Source organism: Callithrix jacchus, chromosome X, assembly GCF_049354715.1.
Source record: "Callithrix jacchus isolate 240 chromosome X, calJac240_pri, whole genome shotgun sequence".
Lineage (NCBI taxonomy): Eukaryota > Metazoa > Chordata > Mammalia > Primates > Cebidae > Callithrix > Callithrix jacchus.
The window spans coordinates 20,299,443-20,311,582 of NC_133524.1; the positions used below are offsets into that span (position 1 = coordinate 20,299,443).

Genomic DNA, 12,140 nt, shown 5'->3' on the forward strand with positions numbered 1-12,140 from the left:
AAATTCCAGACCAACCTGGGTAATACAGTAGGACCCCAGCTCTTAAAAAAAATTTTTTTAAACTAGCCAGGCATGGTGGTTACACACCTGTAATTCCAGCTATTTGGGAGGCTGAGGCAGGAGGATTATTTTATCCTAGAAATTCCAGACCAGCCTGGGTAATACAGTAGGACCCCAGCTCTTAAAAAATTTGTTTTAAAACTAGCCAGGCATAGTGGTTACACCCCTGTAATTCCAGCTATTTGGGAGGCTGAGGTGGGAGGATTGTTTGAGTCTGGGAGGTCAAGGCTACAGTGAGTTGTGATCATGCCACTGCAGTCCAGCCTGGGTGACAGAGCAAGACACTGTCTCAAGGGGAAGAAAAAAAAAAAAAAAATATATATATATATATATATAGAGAGAGAGAGAGAGAGAGAGTGTGTGCCCACGCGCGTGCACTGATCACTGAGGCAAAATACCTCAGCTGAATCCTGGATCTGCCTTTTTCTAGCAGTGAAGCCTCAGGCAACTACCACCCTGCTGATTACCCCATTCTCCTCTGTCAACTGGGTATCCTACCACAGGCCATCCATCTCTCACCTCTGAGTACACAAGAAGCTTCAACACAATAATGTGAGAGAAAAAGTTTTGTAAACTATAAAGCACCATGCACATATAAATGCTATTATCATAATAGGTACTAATTGTCCAGGTTTACTAATGAACACACACTTAGTGTTTCAAGGAGTCTTTACCTAGCACATTCCCACTGCCCTGAGCTACATTAACATACTTCAGATGCTAACTTGGCAGTGATTTTTACTAAATACTGGAACTGAAAAACATAGAGTGGTTTTTCTATACTATCTCTTCCTTGGCTTAAACTGTGAAGCGGCCGGGCGCGGTGGCTCAAGCCTGTAATCCCAGCACTTTGGGAGGCCGAGGCGGGTGGATCATGAGGTCAAGAGATCGAGACCATCTTGGTCAACATGGTGAGACCCCGTCTCTACTAAAAATACAAAAAAAAATTAGCTGGGCATGGTGGCGCATGCCTGTAATCCCAGCTACTCGGGAGGCTGAGGCAAAATTGCCTGAACCCAGGAGGCGGAGGTTGCGGTGAGCCGAGATTGCGCCATTGCACTCCACCCTGGGTCCCAAGAGCAAAACTCCGTCTCAAAACAAACAAACAAACAAAAAAAAAAAACTGTGAAGCACCAGAACTTAGTGATCAAACAACACAACCTGGAATCAGACTCCAAGGAAAAAATCCCACCTTTATATCTTACTAGCTTGGTGATCCTGGGAAGTGATGTGGTTTCTCTGTGTCTCAGTTTCCTTATCTATCTATCCAAACCAGAACATTTCAGAGTGAAATAATTTATCACCTGACCAGGACATCTGAGAATGAAAGGAGGCAATATCAATGTTAATGTAAAGACAACAGGCATACAACAGAACTGTCCCCAGGCAAGCAGAGGATATAAGGTTGCTCTAAAAAAAATGGGGGGGTAAGGCTGGGCATGGTGGCTCACCCCTATAATCCCAACACTTTGGGAGGATCAGGCAGGCAGAGATCCCTGAGCCCAGGAGTTTGAGACCAGCCCAGGCAACAAGGTGAAGCCCCTGTCTCTACAGAAAAAAAAAAAAAAAACAGCCAGGAATAGTGATGTGCACCTATAGTCCCAGCTACTCAGGAGGCTGAGAGGTGGATCACCTGAGCCCAGGAGGTCAAGGCTGCAGTGAGCTGTGATTGCACCACTGCCCTCCAGCCAGATCCTGTCTCAATAAATAAATAAAGAAGAAAATGATAACAGTGCCTGCCTCACAGGCTTGTAGTGATGACTAAATTAGATAAAAGAGGCAAAGCACACAGTACATACTCATTAAATGCTAGCTATGATTTTTTTTGTCACTAAGCCTTCCATTCATTCAGCAAGTCCTTAGTACCCAGGCATGACTCTGGGTGCCAAGAAAGTAACAGAAAGTCAGTGAATAAGAGCTTATCTGATCAACAAAGACAAAAGGATTTATTATTATCCTAAAGTCCCTGATTCAGGAAACCTATTTCAGTTTGACTAAAAGTGAGCTATAAATGAATCCCATAAAGTTTTATTAATTAATGTCCTTTGTAACTTAGCACTCAATGCTTCAAGGCATGGTATGATATTCGCTTCCTTTCATTTCTATGCACAACCCATTACGATGATTTACATAAGGCATGTCCACCAAGACAGCTTTACAGAACCCATACATAATGAAAGCAAAGTTGCTCTAGCTTGCCTTTGCATGGAGATGCATCTACATCTTTTGCCAAGAATCAGTTCAGTATAATGAAACAATTTTCTCTAAAAGTCAACACTCACCATGAGAGGTAGATATTTCTTATCTTATAGGGACATTCATTAACCTTTAGAGGCTTGGTGCTATAATCACAAATTCCTTTTCCTTCCTCCTTTCATTGCCCTCCATTTCAATAAAATTGGTCTCAATTACTATGACCACAAATTCTCACACTCTTAATGTTTTTGTACTCAGCTGCAGGGCTTTGCCCTTTCCTCCTACTCCTCCTCCATGTTCACATTTTACCAGGCACATTCTCAGTCAGCCCTACTTTTGTGCTAATTTCTGAGGCCATTACAGAGGCCACATTCCACTCCTTTGGCAGTTGTTGGATCTCAAACAAACACCAGCCAGGACCCATCACTGGAAAGGCAAGCTATGGATCTCGAAAAATAGCCTGCCTATGGAGTAAGCTGTATGTGAGTAATTCACAACAAACTGAGGAGCCATCAGTTTCTGTTGTATTCCATACCTCTGTCTTGATTGAAAGAAGCTTAAATCAATGGCACGTATTTTGATGTGGCGCTGGTTACACAGACATGCTCAGTTTGTGAAAATTCAACAGCCGTACTCTCATGTGCATTTTACGTATGTATATTACATTGCCAATAAAACTTCTTTTTAATAGCTTATACCATGTAAATCTCTATATAAACTAAGCACAGTTTACACCTCACCTATACTTATGTTTCTCAAACTGTGTTCAAATGGATTGCCACCAATTGGTGGGCCATGTAATCAATTTAGAAGGTCCTGACAAGCATCTGTTGAATGGTATGGAGAATACAAGAGGGCATCACACACAGTGAAGGCAGCTACTGTTTCAGGAAACTTACTTCAGTTACATGAATGTATACCATGGACCAAGTTGCCAGATTTTTTTTAACTGCAGGACTTGGTCAATAAAACCCTGAGAGACACTGAGTACATCAACAAATAAAAGATGAATCTGGGAATCAGACAAGTTTGGTTTTTTATCTTGGCTGGTTGCAACCTATGTGCTTAGGAATAAGTCACCTAATCTCAGTGAGCCTCCATTTTGCTATCTCTAAAATGGGGGTAAAAACTGTCAACTCCCTGGAATTGGTATATGGTGTCAGTGAGCTGGCAAACAGTCTGCCACAGAGTGCTACTTAGATATGGTCCCTACCCGCCACTGACATTTAGGTGGTGCTTTGGGCTAGCTTTTTTACCTGTAGGAAGGAAGTTTCAAGAAAATATACAAAGAAGGGAAGTGCCAAGGTTGAAACCTCACTAACATCCGAGAGCAGCAGGGCAGGGGAATGCTATTACCCCAGCACACTTGGTGGTAAGTCATCTGGCTTTGGATTCTAACCAGAGGGAAAACCACTTTCCAAGATAATGGGTTTTTTCACATTATTCTTGGCAGGAGGTGGAGAAAGGCAGAAAGGGAAGAAGGTCTCAGTAAAGAAAGCATTTATTTTAAGCAAATCACTTTGAAGACAGGTGTTTTTCATTTTGAGAATAAAAATGATGCTTAAAACAGAGGGTTATTCCAGACACCAGTCAGGGGCTGGCCAAGAGAAGGAAACAGTACCCTGAGGTCTGAAATGCTCCCAAAGTGCCAGAGCAGTGATGGATGCAGATGGGGAGGGGGCCAGCCACATAAAAGATGAGACTATCTCTATCAGCTCGCAGCCACAAACTACTTAAAAGTCATTCACCATGTTAACTATCCAAAGCAACTATTAATTCAACAAATATATGTTGAGCAGTTACTATGCATCTAGATTTGAGCTAAGAGCTGGGATATAGTAGGGATCAAACAGACAAGGCCCCTGCCCTCATGGAGCTGAAATTCCGGTGGGAGAGACATCAAATACCAAGTAAATCAATGAGTTAAGAAATATTTACAGGCTGTGATATAAGGACTACAAATGAAATAAATGTGGTGATGTGATGGAAATGGAGAAAGGAAACTCAAGATGGAGGCTGGCCCTTGAGACAAGATGGCCCTGGAGGGCTGCTCAGAGTGGTACCTGAAAGAAGAGAAAGAGTCAGCCAAGCAAGGAGCCAGGAAGAAAAAAAGGGGCATTCCCAGCAGTGAGAACTGCAAGTGCCTGGACCCAGAGATAGTGCTGGGATAGGCAAAAACTTGGTATGGTGGAAGGCTGTGGCCAAAGTATGAAGATGACCCTGATGAGGCTGAAGCCAGACCATACGAAGCCTTGTAGGCCACAGAAGAGAAAGTGGATTTTAATGAAAAGCAACAGAAAAGTACTGAAGGTTGGCACTCTGATACATTACTTTGATGTTGGTTAAGAGGTGCTCTTAAATCATCATACGCAAAACACACTGTCCTGATGATTTATACAATTGGCTCTCCATAATCAGTGATAAAAGTTAGCACTGTGTCAGAGATCACTGATACACAATTATTGAGGAGTCCTGCCAGCCAAAGACAAACAACTTGAGCCTATGGATGAGATGAAATATAAGGAATTCAATGAGGGAAAGGGGTGGGAGAACTTGTGACTGGCAAAGGGAACACTATCATTAGCAATTAATTCACAGCAAATATAAAGCACATAGTACAGTTAATTAACAGAGCAGGCTCTAGAAAGTGCCCTAAACACACACACACACACACACACCCCCACCCACCCCACATACACACATAGTGGAAGGGCAATTGGGGCTTGACTGACGTACATGATAGCTGCCTAAATTCATAAATACATTAACTGAAACAACGCAATGGAAAAATACCATGATGGTGTCCTACATGTACTTCTGAATCAGAATTCAGATGACTGCTCAGCAGTTTTCTTGGTTTAATTTTTTTTTACAGTGTCTCATTCCTGTCACCAAGCTGGAGTGCAATAGCACAATCATGGCTCACTGCAGCCTCCCAGGCTCAGTCAATCCTCCAGCCTCAGCCTCCTGAGTAGCTGACACTAAAGGCATGCATCACCATGCCATATTTTAAGTAGAGACAGGGTCTCACCATGTTTCCCAGGCTGGTCTCAAACTCCTGAGCTCAAGCAATCCTCCTGCCTCAGCCTCCCAAAGTGCTGGAATTACAGGCATAAGCATGTGCCTGGCCAAGGTTTACCTTTTCATTTCCTTCTCCCTTGCTCTGGCTGAATATAGGTTATTAGTAAGTTGGAAACAAAGCTGGATGGGAAAGGGGTCTTTTGAATTATCACTCTCCCTGAGGACCTGTAACACGCCCTCCTAACTTGGGTCCCCAGTTCCCATCATCTATAACTTAAATGTTATCTATGAGACATAAGCATGACTCATTCATACCCTTTCCCCAGGACCTTGTTTTGGGAGGTGGGTTACCTGGCTGTGACTAAAAGGGCTACAGACTTAAACAAGGCCAACTGGCCAACCCCTATGACACTGAACATGAGAGCCTGGTGGCCACAAAAGCTGCCCTGAAACAAGCCAGGACAGCAACACTGGTGGCATCTCACAGAGCCCAGCACACTGCTTGCATTTACGGCATAGAGTGCCACAGAAAAGGAGAAGGACAGCAACCAAGCACCGGGTGCCTTCACATTCATTATTTCAAACAATCCAGTAACCCTCTGAGATGATAGGATGGAGATTTTCAAATGAGAAAAGTAAGACTTGGAGAGATCTTGGTTAGCAGCCCATGGCTGCACAGTTAGCTGAGTGGGGAACTGAACCTCTCCAGACACCTTGATTGGTATCTGGCAACAGGACAGTGCTCATTACAGACCGGTATCTGGCAACAGGACAGTGCTCATGACGGACCGGTATCTGGCAACAGGACAGTGCTCATGACGGACCCCAAGCTGACTTTCTTTCCTGTCTCCCATCTCATTCTCAACCCCTATCCCCTTTATTTCTTCACACTACAGGAAAGCTAGATTCCACACCCGGCTTCCTCCCAGGTTCCCAAATCTGCCAGCTGCATTAGAAACGTTACCTGCTTCCAACCCCTGAGAGGGGTACCTCACTGCAGAAACGGACGCCTGCAGGGGGTTTGGCTGAATGCAGCTGTCTGTGTGCAGTGTCCCCTAGAGAAAACTCACCTGGCTGTCAATAGTGATCAGAGAGGGAAAGAGTCACCAAACCAGATGACAGAGCTATTCAAAATCTTTATAAATGCTACTACAAAAGAACTCAGCCAAAGGACTCCACTTCTGTCACAGACACAGGCTTAGTGAAAGAAATACCTTCAGCTACAAACCAGAAAACTGAGACCTGGAGCCAAGTGGAAAACAGTGTTGGTCACCATCTCAGAAGGACTGACCTGAGACCAAATTCCCCATCATGCCTCCCTCCTGGCCTACAAAGTAGTTGGGCAACAGGCTACAAAAGATGTAGACATCGTAACAATCAAAACAGATGTACGGCCTACTTACAATCTCAGACAAGTCTGCGGCACTTGGGGCTTTGGCTGCTGAAACCTCCATTCTCTGAAGTATGAAATGGTAATTTCTAGATGGCTGTGCCTGAACTCTGGGCAGGAATAAGTTCCGTGCTCTCCGAGAACTGCAAGTCTCTCTAATTCACTTGGCAGCAAAATTATTCTAAGCATCCTGTCCTGTACCCAACCCGCCTGCCCCTCCCACTACACACTCACACTGTTTTTTTTTTAATTCTTTGCACTTATTTCTGTCACAAATAAAGAGAAACTCATTTTTCAAAAGTAATCCAATCTCTGGCATTTGAGAGTATGGAACCTGTATGACTGAGGAGGAGGAAGAGCCACCTAATTAGGAAGAAGTTATAATTAACATCAGAGAGGAGAGAGTTGGAGAACTGCAGAGTCTACAGTAACAGCAAAATGGAGATTATTCGAGACAGCTGAAACACTCCACCCAGGCCCCCAGAAGAGGACATGCACGGGAAACAAAGGGCATATGGTGTTTGCTTTCTTCAACTTCCGTTCTCACCATTAAGAGCTGCACCAGCAAATGCTCATTACTTATATGTGGACAAACCTCACCCTGAAATGCACTCTAAAATACAGCTCCTAATCAAATAAATGACTTTGCAAAGCAGAGGCTTACCTTGATTTTTTACTACATATAAAGCAAAATTTAATAAAGTCCAAATAACTGGCAGAATATCTATTTGGCTCAGTGAAGCATGAATTATACTTAAAATCCATTTTTGCTAATTTCAAGTTCATATAGTAATTCAAATACTGACATAAAGCAGGATTTTATTTTTCCCCCAATGAGAGATTACAAGGGACTAACTTAATATTAGATAGGAGTAATTTTCTAATATTTACTACTAGTTATATATTTAGACATTTCTATCCTAAAGCAAACTGGTTTTTTGAATGTTACTCAAATAATTTATTTTCCACGTTAGTGTTACCACCATCACCAATATTACCCTCACTATAAAACTGTTCAAAGGTGGGCGGGCACGGTGGCTCACTCCTGTAATCCCAGCATTTTGGGCAAATCACAAGGTCAAGAGATCAAGACCATCCTGGCCAACAGGGCAAAACCCCGTCTCTACCAAAAATACAAAAATTAGCTAGGCGTGGTGGCGCACACCTGTAATCTTAGCTACTCAGGAGGCTGCTGAAGCAAGAGAATCACTTGAACCTGGGAGGTGGGAGTTGCAGTGAGTCTGGCGACAGAGAGAGACTCCATCTCAAAAAAACAAAAAACAAAAAACAAAAAAACTATTCAAAGGTAAACTTCAATGCACTCCTTGACCAAAATATGAGAACTTCCTGAATTGATGAAATCTGAATTGATAGTTTCCAGAGATGTAAAGCTAGAGTCAGCTTCAAAAACACACATTATTACTCTTAAGCCTGTCGAGAGCACTGATCAAATCTACTGTCACTCAGCCAGGATGAACTGGGTTTGGTCTACCTTCCCCCAGATAACAAGTTCAAAATCAGAGGATCACCTTGCTTGTGTTTAACACAAAAAAAGGCTCCCAAGTGAAAGGAAACAAACAATCCAATGTGGTTGGTCAGTAACCCTCAGTGAGCACTTCTGGTTGCCTACCCAGTAGGGCTGGCTCCCTTCCTCCTTCCCCAGGAGAGCCCAGGCCTGGTCACAGGTGCCCATCCATTCCCTGCGGAGCCCATTTCCAGCTCTAGTAAGGGCGGCGTAATTAATTCTAAGCCAATCATTGCTTCAGGGTGGGCAGAGGGAATGAAGCTCACCCAAACAGACTGCAAGAAATAACTCCTCCTACATACAGGCTGTGAGGAAGGAAGCAAAGGGCTCCACTACTGATGGATCCCATTCTACAACCATCTGATGACCACAGGGAAGCCAGTCCTTGGGTGAAACTACTGCCAGAACCACATAGTGGGTGAAGAGACAATGAGAACACGGGTTTCTGATATCACACTGAGCAGCTGATCACGCTGCCCCTGGGGTCCACCCTACCTCTAGCCTCCCAATTATGTGAAATAGCAAATGCCTGTGTTTAAGGCAGTCCCAGACAGGTTTCTGTTCCGATTCTGCAATCTCAAGTGTGCTGACAGGAATAGGCTGAGCAGTAACTGGGTAGCCAAGGATAAGAGTTTATAATTTGGGAAAGATACTTCTAAAAGTAAATAATATACCTGCAGAAAACATTCTTCTTAATGTTAAAGAGAAAGGAGAAATTACAAAGATGAGTGGTTGCCTAGGGCTGGGCATGGAAATGGAGAGGGACTGCAAATAGGCATAGGTTTCTTTTGGGGGTGATGGAAATGTTCAAGAATTAGATTGTGGTGATGGTCACACAACTCTGTAAATATATTAAAAACAATTGACTGAGACACTCAGTGGGTCAATAACATGGCATGTAAATTAGATCTCAATGCTATTTTAAAAACCTTGCCTGGGCCAGACGCAGTGGCTCACGCCTGTAAATCCTAACACTTTGAGAGGCCAAGGTGGGCAGATCCCTTGAGGTCAGGAGTTTGAAACCAGCCCGGCCAACATGGTGAAACCCCATCTCTACTAAAAATACAAAAAAATTAGCCAGGCATGGTGGCAGGTGCCTATAATCCCAGCTACTCAGAAGACTGAGGCAGAAGGATCGCTTGAACCAGGGAGGCAGAGCCCGGGAGGCAGAAGTTGCAGTGCGCAGTGATCTGAGATCATGCCACTGTACTCCAGCCTGGGTGACAGAGCCAGACTCTGCCTCAGGGGAGGAAAAAAAATGCCTAGAGGCTCGGTGCAGTGGCTCACACCTGTAATCCCAGCACTTTGGGAGGCCCAGGTGGGCAGATCACTTGAGGCCAGGATTTCGAGACCAGCCTGGCCAATGCAAGGAAACCTGGTCTCTACCAAAAATATATATATATACAAAAATTAGCCAGGCATGGTGGCACATGTCTGTAGTACCAGCTGCTTGGGAGGCTAAGGCAGGAGAATCACTTGAACCCAGGAGGTGGAGGTTTCAGTGAGCCAAGATCGCACCACTGCACTCCAAAATATTAAAATAAAATAAAAATCTTGCCTAGAAGCATGTGCTCATTCAGGAGAGGTAACAGGTTGAAGGAAGTTTTCCTTCATCCACATCTGACGGTGGCACACCCCTATTTAGAACCCCGCCTCAGTGGTTCCCAATTATCCCAAAAGTCCACGTTCCTTATAAGGGCATGCAACATCCCTCTCACCTTCTGGCCTTGCTTCCCATTCTACTCTGGCAAGGCTTATTTCTAGTTACTCATCAATCTGTAGGCCTCTGTTCACACTCACACTACACCCTCTTTCTCACTCACTCAGACTCGACCTCTTCACCTGATCGAATTCCTTCCTCTCCTGCCCCAGGCTTGAAGGTTCCCCTCCCTTTGTGCTCCCTTTGCGTGCTAGGCGGGCACCACAATGGGTTGGAAAAGTGTGTTTCCAGGTCAGTCTCTCCCCTCACACTCTCCCCAGGGGTACAGAACAGCTCTGAAGACATAGCAGACACTCAACAGATGCCCACTGGACTAGGCTAATCTTTCTCTTTCAGGAAGGGCACCAATTTCTCCCACAGGGCCCTTGTGTCATTGAGGTTGGAGGCATGAGAGCCAGATGCAGGTTCCAGGAGTCCTCACTCTCATCCACACCCACCTGCCTCCAGCGACTTCAAGCTCAGCACAGGACACTGGAGGCAATTTGCACTGGCAGCATCCACAACGTGCAGAAAATCCCTTATCCAGATCACGCTTAGTGCTCTGCTTCTCCACTCCAACCCTCCCTGACACAGAAGTTCATGATAACAATGCACAACATTTCTCACTGTAGAAACTTCAGAAAAGGAAGACAGAGTATGCCCAACTTTTTTTTTTCTGATTGTGAGGTTTCCATTTATTTTGGAGATAGGGCCTCACTATGTTGTCCAGGCTGGTCTCAAACTCCTGGGCCCAGGCAATCCTTCCCCACCTCAGCTTCCCAATTAGTGGTGATTATAGGCACATACCACCATCCCTGACTAATTTTTTAATTTTTTGTAGACAAGGTCTCACTGTGTTGGCCAGGTTGGTCTCAAACCCCTAGCCTCAAGTGATCCTCCCACCTTGACCTACCAAAACGCTGGAATTACAGGCAAGGCCACCGAGCCCAGCCCCTTATTTTTTTAATCCTTAGATAAGATAAGGAGCTGGGGTAAGAAAAGTCACAAAGACAACACTGGGAAACACTTGGTTTTGAAGAAAGACTCCAACTTAAAAGAGAGACAAATGGCTTGAGGAGAGTGAAAGCTAATTCTGTACCTGGTTGTCTTATCTTCCTGTTTGACGTCAGGGGAAAAGATTAATAGTAAGATTTACATAATGATAAGAAGACATTTGCTAGGGTGTCTCAGTTATCCAAAAAAAAAAAAAAAGAAACAAACCATACTGTGAAAACAGCAAAACTCCACGGTGGAAACTGCTTCATCACAACAAAGACATCCCCTAGCCCTTCTTTTTATCGTGTCCTGGCTCTCCGCACACTGCTAGAAATGAAACCCCAAACCCAGGAGCGTAGTAAAGAGCTGAAATAACACTTTAAATATTCACAAAGGTAACTGCAACTACTACCTCATAATCATGACTTCTCTTTTCCATATTTGGGCCCTGGCTTCCCTGGATGCACTCCAGGGGACTTGACAGACATTATCTAATGCTAGGCAGGTCAGCAAGCTAACCATTAAGTACTCTTTTTTTTTTCCACGCTCTCTGATTTAAGCTCGTTTGGATACACTCATAAAGAACTAGTGAGTTCTTTTCCAAGATGGGTGGCTGCTAAGATAGCTCAGGTAGTTTTGGTCAAAGTGGAAGCTCTGAGGATATCAGAAAGCTTATCTTTAAACATCTCAATCTGATTCCAACAGTAAAGTTTTCAAAGCTGTCATTACTCCCCTATCCCAATAAACAAAACTGGCAGATTTATTATCAAATCACTTCAGTAGCTTGCTTTTTTTTTTTTTTTTTAATACCTGCTGGTTTGACCCCCACAGAGATCTAATTCAATAGGTCTGGTGTGGCCCTGAGAAACTTTGTTGTTTAAACTCCCCCAGGTAATCCACACAGCCAGAAGAGAGGTGGGTCTAAAGTGTCAGAAATTCTTGCTACTAAAGGAGAATCAACTGGGAGCTTCTTTGAACTGCAGAATCTCAGCTTCCCCACACCTACCAGCCCCCAGCCCAAACCCTGCCCCCCACATCCCAATCTGCCTTTAACAAGATCCTAGGAAGAAGGGCACATCTGAGTTTACGCAGCCTAGGGCTACACAATCTTCTAGGGGTTTTTTGTTTGTTTCCCCTTTACAAATGGGACACAGAAAACTGGGAGGGCACAATCAAAACTCACATTCCATTTTTTTCTAGGAGCTTCATTGATGAGCAATACAGTCAAATCCTGCTCTCTCCCTCACCATCCT

General features: G+C 44.2%; 1 protein-coding gene across 16 annotated transcripts in view; it reads right to left on the minus strand.

The window, feature by feature from the left end:
- The window catches only part of SH3KBP1 (SH3 domain containing kinase binding protein 1), a 385,481-nt gene that overhangs the window by 285,127 nt on the left and 88,214 nt on the right, over positions 1 to 12,140 (minus strand). For 2 of the 16 annotated variants that reach the window (XM_054251118.2, XM_054251115.2), the window contains exon 1: positions 6,681 to 6,839. The exons of the other annotated variants lie outside the window; for them this stretch is intronic. In XM_054251118.2, the coding sequence (XP_054107093.1) occupies positions 6,681 to 6,731 (51 nt within the window). In that variant the 5' untranslated portion in view covers positions 6,732 to 6,839. Of the gene's footprint in view, positions 1 to 6,680; positions 6,840 to 12,140 lie in introns of those variants that run through there. 16 annotated transcript variants of the gene reach the window in all.